This window comes from Talpa occidentalis, unplaced genomic scaffold (assembly GCF_014898055.3).
Source record: "Talpa occidentalis isolate TD23 unplaced genomic scaffold, MPIMG_talOcc4v2.1 talOcc4.11, whole genome shotgun sequence".
In the NCBI taxonomy this organism is placed as follows: Eukaryota; Metazoa; Chordata; class Mammalia; order Eulipotyphla; family Talpidae; genus Talpa; species Talpa occidentalis.
This window is the reverse complement of record NW_023601104.1, coordinates 49,054,400-49,072,249: the sequence shown is the minus strand read 5'-3', so window position 1 is coordinate 49,072,249 and position 17,850 is coordinate 49,054,400. Positions and strand designations below refer to the sequence as shown.

Below are 17,850 nucleotides of genomic sequence, written 5' to 3'. Positions count from 1 at the left end.
AGAGGCCACATTCAATGAGGATCTATCAAAAGTCTTTATAGCTATGTAGAGAACAGATGCTGCTGAAAAATGAGTAACACCAATATATAGTGAGCTGGTAATGTCTGCCCTTGGAATAAGACTTGGTAAGTGAACCTGAGTGCAGTCGGAGGAAAGGGAAGGGTCCTATCTTTGCTGTCTATTATGGTTGGTTCAACCCAAGTTTAATCACTGCTGTAGGTTCCTTTCTCCAAAGAACACTACAACCATGTATAACTTTCAAACTTAAATTCTATTTTACCACTGAATAGACACACCACACACCACCCAAAACTTGACCACATAAGGGACTAAAGAGAAAAAAATGGTTAACATACTATTTTTGTTTCATATTGTTATATACATTGTTACATCTATAGTATATGGTACATAATGAAAACATGTAGAGCACTTGGATTTAACCCACTTTACACTCAACAGTATAAGAGAATTAACATATTTGTAAAACAATATTACTATGAAATGCACTTTTCAGTAGAGATGTTTCAAAAAATTAACTATCTTTTGAGAAGGGGTATATATGTCATTTGAGAGACAGGCAATGACACACTATATAGTCTCCACAGTCCATAAATTGAATTTATTAATTTCTTTTTAAAAATGAAAATACGATGTTCTAATCAGTGTTCTAAAGTGTTCTAACCAGGGCCTCCACGGTGGCGCAGCGGTTGAGCGCTGGGTTGTGAAGCTGCCCGCAGTCTCTGCAGCGCCAGTTTGATCCCTGACCACCGGCAAGGGTCCCAAATGGCGCGCAGACCTCTCCTGCCGCCCGCTGCTCCCCTCAGCAGTGTACTTCGGTCCTTCTGCCTGTTCTGCCCCCCACTCTTGCTCTGGTGAATTCTCTCACCCTCCCGCACTTCTGACTGTACCCAGTGCTTGTATAAATAAATAAATAAATCTTTTAAAAAATAATAAAAAAAATAGTGTTCTAATCAGACTACCTCCTAACATCTGGCCAAAATTAGCTTTGAGAAAACAGAGTTTTGACGAGAGAGAAAGAAACATGTCACACAAGTCCAGTCTATACTACAATATGCTTTTTTAATTTTCCTCACTGTTTACACTAAGAAATTTTCAAGTGGGCCTCCCCGGTGGCGCAGCGGTTGAGTGCTAGGTTGTGAAGCTGCCCACAGCCTCTGCAGCGCCTCTTCTATCCCCGGCTGCTCCCCGGCCACCGGAGGAGGGTCCCACATGGGGCGCAGACCTCTCCTGCCGCCCGCTGCTCCCCTCAGCAGTGTACTTCGGTCCTTCTGCCTGCTCTGCTCTCCCCCTCGCTCTGGTGAATTCTCTCACCCTCCCGTGCTTCTGACTGTACCCAGTGCTTGTATAAATAAATAAATAAATCTTTAAAAAAAAGAAAAGAAAAGAAATTTTCAAGCCAAAAATTTCCTTTTGAGAAGTGTTTTTCAAGAAAAATATTTTTATTGACATTGTTAAATTATCACTGACAACTAAAAAGCATCATATGGGTTAGGAGAGAAAATAATATGGACAATGTGTGCTTGGGCGGTGGGAAAACTATGGTGACCAAACCTGAGGGGAGAAATCCTATATTGTGAAAAAATAAACAAGGATGTTTAAAAAAATAAAAATAAAATTTAAAAAAGAATATATGTATAGCTTACAGATAGAAATTAGGCAAAAATTATTTCATAAGAATACACTTTTAGCATCTATTAAATATTATTGATAGGGAGTTTTCAAAGAAAATAACAAAGAAGTGGCTAAATGATACATCTATTTTAAAAGTAATCAGTATGTTAGAAACAAGAAATTTATCCAATCAAAAAATATTTTAATTTTATTATACCACACTCAATCATTTCATCTTTATAAATAAAGGAGAAAAACTAGAAGAAAATGCCTTTGAAAACAAGGTCAAAAGAATAAATAATAGTTGTAGTTTGGGTAAATATCTCATGACAAAATATCTCTCTATAAATGTTTTAGGAGGACACAAAATTTTCAGATTACTTATTCCCCTAAGGGCTCTCCTGCCCATCAAATATTACAATGTTAACTTCTTTCTTTATGATGTATCATCTGGTTTTCAAATATTCCCAGAGTTGTTCTACTGTCTCAACTGAATTTAACCCACAAATGTATTTATCACTAAACATTTTTAATGATTTCTTAGTGCTACATTGAGTCATGTGCATAACATGTCCCTTTAAAATATAATTTATACAGCCTATTTCTTCCACTGCAATGTCCCTCTGGACATTCTGGCAATAAGAAGTTTCCTCTCAAAGATACATTCATTCATAGAAGAAAAATAGTTAAATAGCCTGCATTTTATTGATTGAAACAAGCATCACATTTGATCTAAATATTTTAGTTGAATAGTTTCATAAATAAGGAATATTTATAAATATGACTATCATTTGAAAAAAAATCTACCATGTACTCCAACCAATGACTTTGTATTATATAGTCATGTAATTCCAATCGCGTAGACATAGATTTTGGTAGCTGAATGAGCACGTTAGCAATTCAATATACAAATGAAACTGAGACTCTAAACAGTTTAAGGACCAGTATAGAGTACAACTTTCCACAAAAATCATGAAAGACTGATACTAGAGCCCAGGATTTGTGCCATTCCCTACTGTACTATTACTACCCAACGGAAAAGTAACCAAAGGATTCAGAAGGCATTACCCGAAATCTAGCTACCCATGGTCTCCTGTCTTAAGTATACATCCATTACAAAGTAATGGAAATCTTGGTTTTTGCCTCCCCTTGGTTGTACACAAAAATTAGTATCTTTTGGTACAGCTTAACTTTTAGGGCTCTAACTCGATGTGTGCCGTTATGTACTTAGTGGCAATCTAAATATTCTCATTCAAGGATCGCATTACTACTACAGCTATCATTTCCATACAGAAGACCATAGGAGCCAAAGGATGGTGCTACTGTCATAAAAAGGACTATTCCCCAGTCATCATTTCAGCTATTATGCAGCCACATTAATCGTGTGCAGAAATAGGCTTTAGAAAATTCTCAACTTTGTGTAGACAAATATAAAGATGCGGGGCAGTTCTTTCTTTTCACTAAGAATGTTCTAGCCTGCTGGTAGTAGCTTGTAATAAATGAAATAACTACTAAAAGATATATCAAACTTTTTATAGTTATTAGCTTCCTTCACATATAGGATTGTTTAAGACAAAAAATAATGTAAGAGATTAAAAAAATGTGTAAGATGAAATCCTATGGATGAAACTATATGGAAATGTAGTAAAGGTTATGGAAAATATGCCTTCATGGTGTCTCCTGCTATCTGTGTTGCTGACTGTAATTCTTGCATATATAATTCCATTATACTTTTATAATTCAGAGTTTTAAAAATGCTTTTGAACCATTAATATATTTTCCTGGTTAAAATTCTTTGAGATGTTCTTAACAAGAGTCTTAGATAATGAATTTGGGCAAACTCTGGAACAGTCTTTACAGTATTATCATTCTCATTAATTTTCAGAACTACCCACTGTGTTGAGATGATTGTCATGGGCCTAAGACTTCAATTTGGCTAAATATTTTTGCATATATTTCAACATATAAGTAACTAACAGATGTTTAAATGTTAAGTTCATATGGAAGAAATGGTTAAATGTGGTTAATCTTATGATTTCTTTGCAACACTAATTCTCATTTTACTATTTATTTCTGTATTTCACTATTTCCTCTTTTCTTTGGTATATGATGAGCTAATAATTCTAAAACCTCTTCAAAGATAACAAAACAATCCTTGAAAACATTCTGGAATTTAAGCCAAGCATACATGTATAATATTTAACATGTGTTGAATCACTGGTATTTTTAAATTGGAAATCACAAATAGTAACACAAAGATTATTTTTATAAAATATACAGATTTCATATAAAGCATAAGACTATACTTTTGTTCTTTTTTTCACAGTTTCCCATTCATATTCCTATTTGCCTTAAATAACCTGATATATGAAACAGCACTAACCTGCCAAAGAAAAGCCGGTAGGAAGCTAAAAACAATATCACTTTAAGAGAGTTAATACAGAACACAGTTTCATACTTTCATCCAGTTTATTCCTTTTTCTTTGCCTTCTTGGTTATCTCTGAAGACTGCTTCTGTTTCCATTGTTTCATCCTTTAGCATTCACATATCAGAGCAATAAGTATTTCATTACTGGTTTATCTGTCCAGAGGCTTGAGAAGCGGTAACAATTAACCCTCCCTTCACAGTGATTGATACAGGCTTTGCTTTCAATTTGTTCCACTACACAGATCATGAAATTCTGAATGCAATCATCCTCATTGACCTACACTTTCAAACACACAGCTACAATGAGACGAAAGTAATTATTAAAAGGAACACAGGACTACTGAGATCTGAAACAAAGTCTTTTAAAAATCAGTTAGATGACCTTCTGGTAAAATTGGCAAATTCTGATGTTAAGGAAAATGACGGCTTTGTGTCCCTGTCTGGAAATATTCAATGCAAGCTGATCAATGTCTAAGATGGTGATTGCACTGACTACAGTATGCCTTGAGAAAGCCATTTTAGAACTATTACAAACAAGAGTTGAACTGTTCACATTGTAGCTTCATCTCCCTAAAAACTGTTTTAAGGAAAACTAAACTTTCAGATTTGTATATAAAGAACAATCGTTGGAAAAGCAACAGCTCTATTCTGAAGAGTTGCATACTTGAGTCCTACATTTTCCCTCTCTCCCTCCCATTAGATGAAGATTCACGGCAAGAAATGAATACATTTTTCACAAAGTCTGAAAAATAGCTTCAAATAAATATTAATCTACCGCAATCGATATATATGAGGAATGGAGAGGGGCTGATAGGAGACTGGTGACTACAGAACTATATTAAAACAAGGGTTGCAGTTAAAGAAAATCAGGGCAGAAAGAGAGGCAGCAGGCCTGAGGCTCTAATCACAGAACAGAGTGATGGAGATGAACCAATACTGCATGGATTAGCAATGAATTATTTTGAACTGTAATCATATGCCTGCACAGAAGAGGCAAAAACTAGCCATTACTCATAAACTGATGTGCTGATTGAGAGAGACAGAGAGACAGAGAGAGACAGAGAATATGAGACTAAAGTCATATGCTAAACTAGTTCAGAATAATGAAAACCTAAAGAGATCTGGTTACACTTCAAGTAACATCCTATTTTAATGTCTGCCACATACTACATAATATGGGGTGTTTAGAGTATAAACTGTAAAGTGCTTGGATTCAAGTAGGATTAAGCCAACCATTTCCTCTAAGATTAAGATGTGATCTATTTCATTCTCCAGTCTTCCTTGCTCAAAAAAAAAAAAAATTTTTCTTGAAAACTTTAACACCACTCCCCCTCCGTATAAAAATTTTAAGTATTTAATTATAAAGAAGAAAGAAGCTGCAGGGGATTAACTTTCTTTGGATAATCTGAAAATTCATAACAAATGAAAATTCAATTGTTAGAACTAATTTTGTTAGTAAGAAAAAAAACTCAAAACTGCTGGTAGCAAGAGATTCCTGAGATTCTTATGAACAGACTGTTTAAATGAAGAGCACTTTAATCAGTAGAGGAATCCTCACGTTTCTAATGTCTTGCTGTGCATTCTGCAGGTTATAGTAGCAGCTGGTAGAGGTCATATATCTTTTGTGAGCATCCCAAAAAGGCTCACTGCCAGACTGTTAAATTATGAATAAGCAATGAACAAAAGAATGCAGATACGGTGGTGACAAGATAATCCAAGCAAATTTATCTATGACAAATTTCACAGGATTAACAAATTACATTTACACAGAACAATAAAAATGTGCAAAAAAAAAATGATGAGCCTACTTTTCCTTACAGCATTAGGAAAACAAAAAGTCACCAATCTACTGCATATATTTAAATTTAACTCAATCTAAAGTGAGACATTTTTAATATGTTCAGGATATATTTGTAACATTTTCCCCATTTCAAGCAGACAAATACAAATATGGTATATCTCGTTTGTTCATATATGTATGTAAACATATATATGCAACTATATATTATATGCATAAACTTGTTCATGTTTAAGTTATATTGTAAAAATATCTGTGTAAATATACATATATACACATATATTTATATAATATATAAATCATGCATAGCATATACAGAAATCTTATGCAATGAAAAAAATTATCTCATTCATATATATGAATAGATGTTTATGTTTTTCAGGAGTAGATTCTGAGTAATAAATTATTTTTGTAGAAAGAAAAGTTCCCTCTATTGGTACAATATCTATTAGTTACTGAAAGATGTGATAATATTTCGCATTATAGTATTCACCATTAATTATTTTTTTTCAATTCTTCATTGCGACTGTCTTCGAATCTAGACTTAGGTGTTTTATAGACATCCCTTAATTGTTTAAAGTGAATAGGCTGAAAATGTTACTAAAAGAAATACAATCTATTACTTGATATCTTCATTTTCAAGGACCACAGAGAGATTCTGCAAATAGTTCAATCATTCCACTTGCCCTCACCAGGTACTGCAATCTTTCTGAGTAAAGCGCTCCTGAATGAAGTTCAGATCTGGTATTCTTCTCTGCAGTGTTACAACAGCAGAAAGGAAAGTGCATAGATTGAGGAGGGGAGAGAGAAATTTCAGCTATATTCAGATAGCTCAACCCAGTATTTAATTTTTTCTTAAAATGAAATTCCTTTTATAAATCTTAGAAATAAATAAAAGCTCCCACCTACCAGAAGTAATGAGATATTATTGAAACAACCCATGATTTCATAAAGTGACCTTAAAATGCCCTGTGGAACTACTTTCCAAAATACAAGAAAATGATTCGTTAAGTTTCAACCTTATATACAGTTTATATACCCAAGTCAGAGCCCTTCAATTCTGAATTTTCATACTGATAATAAAATACTGTAATCAGATATCATTTCTTTTAAGATGATGTGAATGTTGTTTTAAATATTGTAGCTTATTTTTCACTTACACTTCCTATTGACTGGTTTCCTATTTTTAATACAAATATTTCAGCAAAACATCTCTCTAAATGAACCCTTTCCATCATATTATAAGGCAAACTATATGTAAACAAGGAATTTTCTGAATGAAAAAGTGAATATTTAATTAAGATACACAAAGCTAAACATTCTACTCTTTCAACCACAATGCTCACCATTGCTTATTTAGTCCTTTATAACTCTGAAATTCCTATTATACATTTTATTTTTAAAGAATACATTATTTAACTTACAGTATTACACCAAAAAACATAAATATAAATGTGGCATGCTTGTCTACTACTTCAAAGCTAGCATGTAGCTCTACAGAGAACAGTGATGGAGTGAGATGCTATAAAGGTTCCTAAAGCATAGTTTTTGTGGAAGAACTACTACATGCCAGAACAACCCAAAAATTTAAAATGTTAGCAAAAACCTTCCCTTCCTGAAAATGCAACAAGTGTGTGTGTGTGTGTGTGTGTGTGTGTGTGTGTTTGCCAGGGGGGAGGACTAAATAATGATAACTTATCATTTATGTGTTTGTTATGGTCCATTTTTTTAACAAGTTATCTTTATAATTAAACAAGTTAATTAATATATGTAAAGCCCCTGGAACAGTACCTGGCACACAGTGCTATATAAATGCTTGCTGTCATTATAATGCCAGATAATTTGGCAGGAGGCCAACTAGTGCGAGTCCTTAAATATTTCAGAAGACAATATCCAGAAAAACAGTGAGGTGCTAAAGTGTGTTATCCAGAAAACTCTATGAGACTATTTCTATCTACTCAGTGGCAAAACTATCACAAAATAAAAATAACTCAACTGTAATCTTTAGACAACCTGACACATTCTGAGGCACAGGTAACATGAGCGGAGTCAGTCACAGTCTATGACCAGAGAGGAGTATGGACATGGCAAACTGATTCTTCTAAAACCATTCAGTAAAAAATTTGCCCTGAACTGTACAAGCTGTGGAGCTTGCCACAAACACTACTGGCCTGTTAAAGGGTAGAGAGAAAAAAATTTAAACATTTATTCTTCTAACTTTGTAAACTGTGTTTCTGAAGTTCTCCAAAAATCTGATGAAGGACCAAGAAGCAGAGATCTGCTTCACTATCCATTGCATACCTGTCCTTCTGCCCTGGGAACACGCTGGCATGGGCTCTGAAATCCCTGACATATCATTTGAAAAAAAAAAAAAAAAGAAAGAAAGAAAGAAAAGGAAAGAAAGAAAAGAAAAAGAATGAAATCCCTGACTCCAGAGAGCTAAAAAATTCAGACCCCCTTCACTCTACTGTTAGGTTCATTTCTTCGGAGATAAACCTGAATTCCATTTCTAACTCCACCACCTTGGGAAGAGCCTCAATCTTCTCATTCATAAACAGGGATGTCAGTACTTCCTTCACAAGCAATGGGAAAACCACTGTGAGGTATATAACACAGGACCTGAAACATGGTAATATCTAGTACATACTTTCTATTATTACTTTATGGGACCTATATTTATTTTTCAATGCCAAGCATCTTTTAAAATTTTGGTTGTAATTTCACTAACATTTATAGACATCTTTTCTTTTTTTCTCCAAGAACCTCAAATCATTGTATAGGTATTAAATTACTATACTTTATAAGCTGAATGCGTGTCCCGTCAGAACACTAGGCTAACAAAAGTCATAAGAAAGCCTTATTTGTATTGTTATGAATTCTGTATTTGCTACTCTTTCAGGAAAGAGTGTTTTCTGGCTCTCTATAATATTCTATTATCAGAATCTATAACCAAATTTGTATAATCCATAACCAAAGTCTAGAACCAGAGCAACTGCTCTTACAGGTTACATTAGTCACTACTCCCTTCTGACACAAGTCACTCCAGTCCATATTAGAAGTTCAATAAATACAGCTGAATGCCAGATTTAATGAGCAATGATTCCAATTGAAGGTCACCAGTACTTTAGGCCAGAGTAACATGGGATTCTCATCTTGCTTCTCATGATTTGTGCACAAGACTAAAAGTATTTCAATTAGTTCATTTGTATACAGAAAACAAAATCAAGTATTATTTAATTTTGTCACTGCCCTAGTCATTTCAAATACATTAGAAATCACTTAACTCTTACTAAGTCATGTTTATGTACTGCAATATCATTAATATTTCTACAAATTATTCTAACTCTATAAGGTTCTATGAAGTTTAATAGCGCAAACATCCTATTCACACTAATGGGACCAGCATGGTAAAAACACCATTCAGTTACAGTTGGTTTATTACACTACCCAATGACGAAAGGGGGGGGGGCATTTTTGACTGTCAAAACATGACTAGGAGTGATTTAGAAATGCTTGTGACATGTTTCCCACAAATAATCCACAAAATATAAAGCTCTACAGGTTAAAAAAAAAAACTAAATAAAAGCTACACTGCCTAAATCCTTTCTCAAATGCCGCTTTATACACACACTCACTCACACACACACACACACACAACCTGTCATAGAGATCTCACCACAGAGCACAGGATCCTGAACATAAGGTCCCATTTCAAGCAGATACAATTTTAACATGCCAGTGTATTCCATAGTAAGGTTTGGAGCAGAGAAAAAGAGTCAATGATTCCACAAAAATTCTGACATTCTCATTAAACAGCTCTATTGTAGGGAAGGCCATTGTGTAGAAGAATTTCAGAGGAAAAACAAACTTCGTATCACTAAATACAACAAGGTGTTCCAGTTTGTACATTATATTTAATTCCACACCTTCTAATCCTTAACAATTTATTGCTGATAGATTAATTTCACATAATCTTTAGTCAAATGTAAAAGTCTTATGTTTAAGAATGTATAAAGATACAGGGACCAAAACTTTACTTATAACATCACTAAGTGCCGAAAGTGCCCCATGCAACTTTAAAAAAAAAAAAAAACTAAAAGCATCAAATAACATTGAGATCAAGCTTGCCCACTGTAACCAATCAAATCTAAAAATTAGAAGTAGCTATATGTCTCTCAACTCATAAACCTGAAATTGGAACTATGAAAGGATGCTGTAATATGGGAGGATCCTACATAATAACGGTCATTATAACTCCTGGCTCGGCTGCTATACGATCTAATATCCTCTCTGGTAGCTCTATGATATACCCATGCATTACAGTTCTTGTTGACAGTCTGTTGCCTTGGAAATATTTCATTATTTCAGTTTTTCCATTTGTAGACCCTTGGCCTTGTGATATGAAGGCCATCCTATTTCATATTTTCGATTATCATTTAAGCAATCTTGTGGAGCTATTTATATATAAGCAAGTGTTAGACAACACATATCATCATTTATCACTCTGTGTTTAGGCTTACCCTGTAGAAAGAAATACCTCCAAAGAGTCCCCAAGACCACCTTTACCTTTTAAAGCCCTGTGCTACTGGAATATACTCTGCAAACCAGCATGTGTATGTTTGACACTTGTGTCTGTCTAACCTTCTTGGTTAGACAGCCACACAGCAGCAGCAGTCTAAGGGAGTGTTATAGATAATAAGCCGCAGCCTATATCGGATTTAAGTACACAAGGGGGTCAGCTTGTGCTTTCAAGTCAGAGAAATTTAAAGAATACTAAATAGTAACCAAAGTCATTACCAAGAAAAGCTTCTTTCTCCAAAATTTACTCTGCAACACATTAGAGGAAAATGGCTTTTGTAGTATTATTATACTAAGGTCAGATATTTCATAAATAAACAAGACAATTCAAAAGATGCGTTCTTTCCTCTGAGTTCTTTCTTGGCTGTTGGTATATTTGAAAGGCAGTTAAAAATAAAGTGTTCGTAAATGTCTTGAAGAAACCAGTGATTTGGAAAACACTTTTTAAGTGAATGAGAGGATATTACTTAAGACATGTCCACAGAAACTCATCTTTTACTAACATATTTATGCTTAGCCATTACGCAGAAGTATTACTACTAACCAACAGGTTCCAAATACAAAGCACACACAAAGGTGAAATGATTCCACATAGTATAGCAAGTAACTACAAAGACAACCTTCTCCTGAACAAGTCATCTGACTTCCCATTTCTCATTACAAAACCAAATCAACTATCATGTATAATGTTTACACTTAAAGTGTTAAGAGCATGTAAAACCCTAATAACAAAGTGAACCCTGGGGGCATATAAAACAACTCTTTCGATAACGGGCCAAAGTAAGGGGCCAAATTTGTGGTTATTACTGTTGGAAACATTTAGTTTCTAACTCCTTGCTTCCTTTCCTTATTGTGCTCCTTCTGTCTCCTACCTCATTACTACTCCTCCCTACCCCTACAGGTTAAACCTTCTCAGATCCAACCTTTAAAATGACAGTATCCGAGCTGAACAAGAAGATGCTATTAAAGGGCATTAAATTAAATACAGTATATCCTCCTACAACTTCAATCAGAATTTCAGACCAAGTGTTATTTAGTTCAGCTCTCAAGTGGAGCAGAATAACAAATCGCACACTTTGATTTACCTTCTTCGAATGCCAAATGGAGACAGGTGATAAAGAACGCGCTCATGCACAGGCTATGAAGTTTCCTCTAGAAATTAATTCTATCTTCAAGATTCCTATCTCAGAGAAATTCCCAAAATGGCACACAAATAGGCCTCTGCTGGAGAGATTACTGGTGCTGTCCCAGTAAATACATTTACTACCAATAGCACAGGGAGAGAGACAGGAAGGAAGGAAGGAAATCAATTATAAACTTCTGATTTCGGAAAGTATTCATCAGCTGGTAGATGAGGGGGTAAAACTGTTATTAAAAACCGTCCATAATGCTTTGAGAAATAATTGTTATCTACAAGTGTAAAGTATTTAGTAGGTGAATTCTTCACAAAACACTAAATGTTCCTTTCAGCTGTATGAGTTGTCAGATAGTTGATGCTACATACACATACGACACCTTTTAAAGCTGGAGATTATGTATGATTTACTCTCAGATATGTAATTCATACCCCCCCAAATAGCTAGAGTTTAGAATTAGTCAATTATGTCCCTACTTAACAAAATTATTATCTTAATCCTGACAATTCTGCTGTCCTTATTGCAGGAAGGAAAAAAGCAAGAGGGCAACTGAAGCTTTTCAAATGAAGCTTGTTAAAATATCTCCCTCTCTTTTCTTGATGTAAGCTATAGATTACATGTTACGTACGTTGTATTAAAAACCAAAACTGCCCAGGTAATAATTATTAAATCTTGAAACTAAGAACTTCCCTCACATCCTTTCTCAAGGTCCCTTAAGCCCGTGAGGAAAGGAAACATCGCTGCCAGGGGGTGGGGGGGGGGTGGTGAGGGGGCTGCATATATCTGGCTGCATTTGTTTTCCTCATGAATCAATGGTTCAAACTTCCTACTGAGCATTTCCTCTTCAGAGACAGAAAAAGATATTCACTTTGCTCAAACCAATATGCTATATGCAATTAATGTCATTAACGCTGCCAATTAATAGCAAATAGGATTCCAAACAAAGTAGGCTGGGTGGACAGCAGGAGGGAAAGCCCTGGTGGGGGAGGGGGGTGCTTAGTTACTCCGCAGTCTAACAATGCCATTCACGTAGGATGGGTCAGGGTATTTTGAATACACACTCCCTTTCCCTTTGCCTTTAGTTTAACTAACTTCAAACAGACACGCTTGATTGAGTCTCTCGCCTGGATATGCAATTCTCACCAGGAACTTTTTAAAACACCGAGCCCCAAGCAGTAACTAAGGGGGAAAGCTGCTCCAACTGTTGGCAGCACGTTCTGGCTCTCACTGCTCGCTGGCTCACTGGATTGCAGGGTTTTCTTCTTTCTCTTTTTGGCTTTGGGACGGGGAGTGGCGAGAAGGGCCAGGGGAGCGCGGAAGCCGAGCAGCCCCGCAAGTTGCCGGGGCTCGGGGTGCAGCGGGGCGGCGTCGGCCGCGCGCCCCTCTGCGCCCGGCCCGGCCTAGCTGCTCCCGCGGAGACGGCCCCTGCGCGCCGCGTCCCCGGCCTGGCGCGAGCTCGGCGCGCCCGCCCCCGGCCTCCTCCCCTGCTCTCCTCCCCCTGCGCCCGCCGTCCCTCCCCCTCCCCGGCTCGCTCCTTCCTGGAGAGCAGCTGCCAGGGGACCTGCGGCAGCCCCGGGATCCCCGGCCCCCGCCCGCGCCGCTGCGCCCCACCACACAGCAGCCCCGTCTCTTTTTTTTTTGTTTGTTTCTTTCTCTTTTTCTCTTTTTCCTTCTTTTTTTCTTTTCTTTTCTTTCTTTTTTCTTTCTTTCTTTTTTTTTTTTTTTTTTTTTTTTTGCCAGCGAGTCACTCCATTCGCCGAGCCGAGGAGGCGCGACCGCTCAGAGCCCGGCGCGGCCGCGGCCGCCCGGAGCCCGCTCGCCGCCGCAGGCGCCGCGGGCGGACAATGCGCGGGGGGCGCGGGGGCGCGGGCGCGCCGCGCCGCGAGCCGGCACCGGGTCCCCGCGGGCTGGCGGCCCAGGAGGCGGGCTGCGGGGCGGGCGGCGGCGCGGGCCCCGCCACCTCGGCGGCGGCGGCGGCGCGGGGGGAGCGGCCGCCGGGCGGCAGGTTCAATAAACAGAAAAGTGTTACCGTTCTCGCCTGGAAGGATCCTGCTGAAAGCTGGGCTTGGTGGGCGCCATCTTCCTGCTATTTTTTTTCCTCTCTTACTTTTTGCCTCGCTCCCCCCTCCCGGGCCGGGGGCGTGGGGAGGGCGGGGGTGTGCGTGTGCGTGGGGTGGCGGGAGAGGGTGCGGGCGTGCGCGGCGCTCGGCGGCGGCCCGGCGGGCGGCGGCGCGGCCGTGGCGGGGCCGTGGCGGGGCCGCGGCGGCGGCGGCCGTGCTGCGGAGGCGGGAGGCTACGGAAAAGTAGCGGGGCCCGAGCCGCGCCGGCGGCCGGCCGTCCCTGCGCGCCGAGGGCGCCTCTGGCCGCGGGTCGCCGCCCGCCCCGCCGCCTGCTGCTCCTCGTCCCCAGGCTCGCCGGGCGCCGCCGCCGTCCATGCGCCGCAGAGCCCCCGCGGCCCGGGCCGCTCCGGCTCCCGAGACATGCCCGGCGCGGCGACGGGCGCCCGGCGGCGGCGGCGGCGGGGGGAGGCGGCGGCGGGGGAGGCGGCCGCGCGGCCCCGCGGGCAACCCGGCCCAGGGCCCCGCCGCCGCCAGGTTCTCACCCTCGCGCGCCGCCGCGCCCCCACCCCAGCCGCCCCCACCGCCGCCTCCCCGAGCGGGCCCGGCGGCAGGTGGGGCGCACACCCTCGCGGCGGGGGCGGCCGGGGCCTAAGCCGGGGGGGCGGGAGGGGGAGGACACGCGGGGGTTCCCTGCTTGACCGCGGTGAAAGTATTTCTGGGCATTTTCCAGCTGCTTTGCTCCTGAGCGCTCGCTCGCACGCGCGCGCGCACGCACACACACTCACACTCACACACACACCCCTCTCTCTCTCCCTCTCTCTGGCTCGCGCTCCCCCCCCCTCTCTCTCTCGCAGTCTCTCTCGGTCACTCGCGATCTCTCCCATCTTCTCTCTCCTTTCTTTCTCTCTGTCTCTCTGTCTCTCTCGCTGTCTTTGGGGGGACTCGGGAGCTCGGCTGCCAGCGCAACAACGCCACTCAGTTGCAGTTTCCAACACTTCCCTTCTCTGGAGCGTGGGGGGCGGCGTGGGGGGGGTTGAGGGAGAGTCAGAGGAGGAAGGGCGGCCTCCGAGCGGGCTGGGGCAGGACACGGTCCCCGAAGCGCCTCGGGGGCCGCGGGAAGAAGGAGTGGGGAGCGAGCTGCCCGAGCTGCACGCCCGAGAGCGCTGTGGGCGGGCACGGCGCGGCACAAGGACCTTGTGACTCCAGCTCCCTCGGCAGCGCTTTCCAAAGCCTGAACATCTGCATTATCCACGCACGTAGGGACCTGTAGACCCCAGGTTCGCAGGTGACTCTCCTGGAGTTTAAATGCAGTTACATACAGAGTCCTGTCTAGACTCGGTGCCTGGGACCAGACCACACTACGGCCTCCGGGATCGTGTCCAGCTGCCTCCACATCTTATAGTTCAGGGACGCCTAAGAAGAGGCCACTTAGTGCAGGGCCAATGCTGGAGTCTCATTACTGGGTAGACCCTAGCCAGAACTTTCTCTTCACAAAACCACTGCAGGTTGTGGGCGGCTTTTGGGTCAGGGACTGCGTTAGGTCACTCATGTGTCAACCAGAAAATAGAAGAGACTCCCAAAGCACATCCGGTAGGAATAAATGAAAGAACTGGGCAGGAAACAACAGTCCTATGGGAGGTTTTACATTTTGCTCTAAACCTAAGAAAAAAAAAAAATCAGACCTGAAAAGGGGGTCCCCATTCATCCTGCCATTCTAGGATAGGGGAGGCTGAGAGTTGGAAACTTCAAAATCCTAAGTGTTTTTCATGGCAGAGGTGTTTAATCTGATTGATGGTGTTTGAGCTCTCTTTGGAGTACACTCTACAGGTAGGAGAAGATGAAAGTGATTGACAAATGAAGTGAAGTGGAATGCTGAGCACAAGGTATACACAGGCTTGTGAGGAGGGAGAATGTCGCCAGTTGGATGTTTTGACTCCAGGACAGCCAGCCTAGGGCATTTCTGCCCAAAGGTGACAAATGAAAGAGGTGTGTGTTCTTCCAACAGGCCACTCTTTGCTTGCAATACCCCACCCACCCCTCTTACTCCCTCATCAGACTCTCCAAAGTTCTTGTTCCAAAAAAATTTAGTAAGATGACTTGTCACCATTTACTTCAGCAAATATTTCAGAAACTACCTCTGCCCTAATACCCCCTGAAATCAAACATGTTGGTGGCCTACATTCCTAATAAAGTGCCAGAAGACAGGGGACTTGTGACTCGAGGTTCTTCCTTAAACACCTGCCAATAATCTTTTTGCCATACACGCTTCACTCTCCTGCCCCCAAATTAACTAAAAGCAAAGGGAGTAACAGGTGTCATATCTGAATACTGAAACCAACAAAGACTACATTTCTCAGAACTAGCCCCGTCTGTCAATATGACAGATCACAAAAAGAGAAGAAAGGAATAGCATGTCCCAAAGGCTAAAGTTTAGAGATGATTATTTTTAAAGCTTTGGTCCTTAGAACTGCAGCTGAATTCAAAGACTGGATCAAATGGTCCAAATGGAAAGATTAATACGGAAGGCATCACAGCAGTTTTCTGAGTTAGGGTGGGGGCTGCGAAGGGTCACCTCTGGGTGCTCCTGATTCATGGGAAAATTGGCCCTGGGATGATCTTTATTTAAGGACATCATCCACACACTGAGAACAGACCAAAAGGCTGAACATTCATGATCGTCCTTTATGCCCATTTTCTATCTTACGGGTTAGCTGAAGTTCCCGGAGTCCCCTCAAATTGTGCAAGGGCTATCTGACATTTCCAACCCTTACTCCCTACTTCTCAGACCATAATGTTGTGACTATTTCTTGCACTTCCTAGTTAAAATGACCGCCAGAACCTATTGTCATTTAAATGTCTTGTGATGACAAAAAACATATATACCTAAATCATGAAAAGGGAAAAATCTAATTTTCAATTTTCGTCTAGTCCTCTATGTTTGAAAGATTTCTGGGTCTTTTGTATTAGAGATTCTTGTAATCACTGAAGTAAAACAAGACTAAAACAATTTTTTAAAAAATCTCTTTGACAAGAAATAGCCTCTTTTTGAGTTATTTTTCAAGACTCTTTTTAAAACTTCCCACAGTACTCATGGCATATAATGAAGTCTTCCACAAAATATTTGCAATATTGGGCATCAAGTTGGAAAACAATCAGTGTGTTATGCAAAATCTGCTCTGGTCGCTGGGCCATTGGTTAGAAGGCACAAAATATGGCAGTGATAGATTATCTTAACCTTTTCAGTTTCAACACTGTTGGTTCAAATCAAAGGTTCTCAAATCAATGAAGTTTGAAATACAAGGTAAAAATAGGAACTGTTATTTGAATTATGCATTGTGTATATTTTAAGTTAAATGCCATTGGCAAATCTCTCAGATGTTTAATCGTGTGCAATCTGGGAAACACAAATATTTAATTTCACACTTTCATGTGTTCTTTTTTTTCCTTCCATCTTCTATATAACTGAGCGTCACAAATGGGGAGCTTACCTTTCACACCACACTGCTACTTTCCCTCAACACATTTTTGTAGATCATATTTTTGATAAAATCTTGGAACACTGATAGAGTTTTCCTTCAGGAAAAACTTTAGTGCTGTTGATGAGGGTAAAATGTTCCCTTCTTTCCTAATTGAGTCAAAGAATTGTACTATTTCCCTATCACAACCATATTTGTAAAATCTGTAAATATGTTTGGAGGAAATGCAAACAAGTAAATACTTTAAAACTTCCTTCTCACCACCTAGCCTAACTTTGCAAAATTTGCTTCCTAACTCGCATCTCTGAACCTTAGGCATTTGCATTATAATGTGTTTAAGATGAATACTTAAGTGCGCCGAGGAGACTCGGATTTCATGCTGTATTTCCCTGTAGTAACAGGTGACATGATAACACCATTATGTAGAATTGCAAGTCTACAGCTACACGTGAAAATCGTTCTATTCTGTTTGGAAACAAATGATCAATCAGCGTCCGGTGATCAATTGCCCCCCTGGCTGCCCGTCAGCGCGGGTTCGCAGCCGGCACAGGAATTGAGAAAATTCCACTGAAAGGGGACAGTGATCCCAAACTTTGCAAAAGCACCTTGTGCGGTGTCTGAGACTTTGCAGCAACTCCTTGGCTACGCGGGACTGAGGCTCTGGATTTGGGACCAAGTAGAAGGCAAATTATGATTTCACTTCGCCATTACACTGGAATGCCTTTCAATTCGAATTGTGAAT

At 40.5% G+C, this 17,850-nt stretch overlaps 1 protein-coding gene across 10 annotated transcripts in view; it reads right to left on the bottom strand.

Annotated features, from left to right (window-relative positions):
* The window catches only part of NPAS3 (neuronal PAS domain protein 3), an 846,848-nt gene extending 832,768 nt beyond the window's left edge, over positions 1-14,080 (bottom strand). For 6 of the 10 annotated variants that reach the window (XM_054689778.1, XM_054689784.1, XM_054689786.1 and 3 more), the window contains exon 1: positions 13,602-14,080. In XM_054689778.1, the coding sequence (XP_054545753.1) occupies positions 13,602-13,651 (50 nt within the window). In that variant the 5' untranslated portion in view covers positions 13,652-14,080. The remainder of the gene's footprint in view (positions 1-13,601) is intronic. The other 4 variants (XM_054689775.1, XM_054689777.1, XM_054689782.1 and 1 more) reach the window with 1 other exon arrangement.
* Between the last annotated feature and the right edge of the window lie 3,770 nt (positions 14,081-17,850).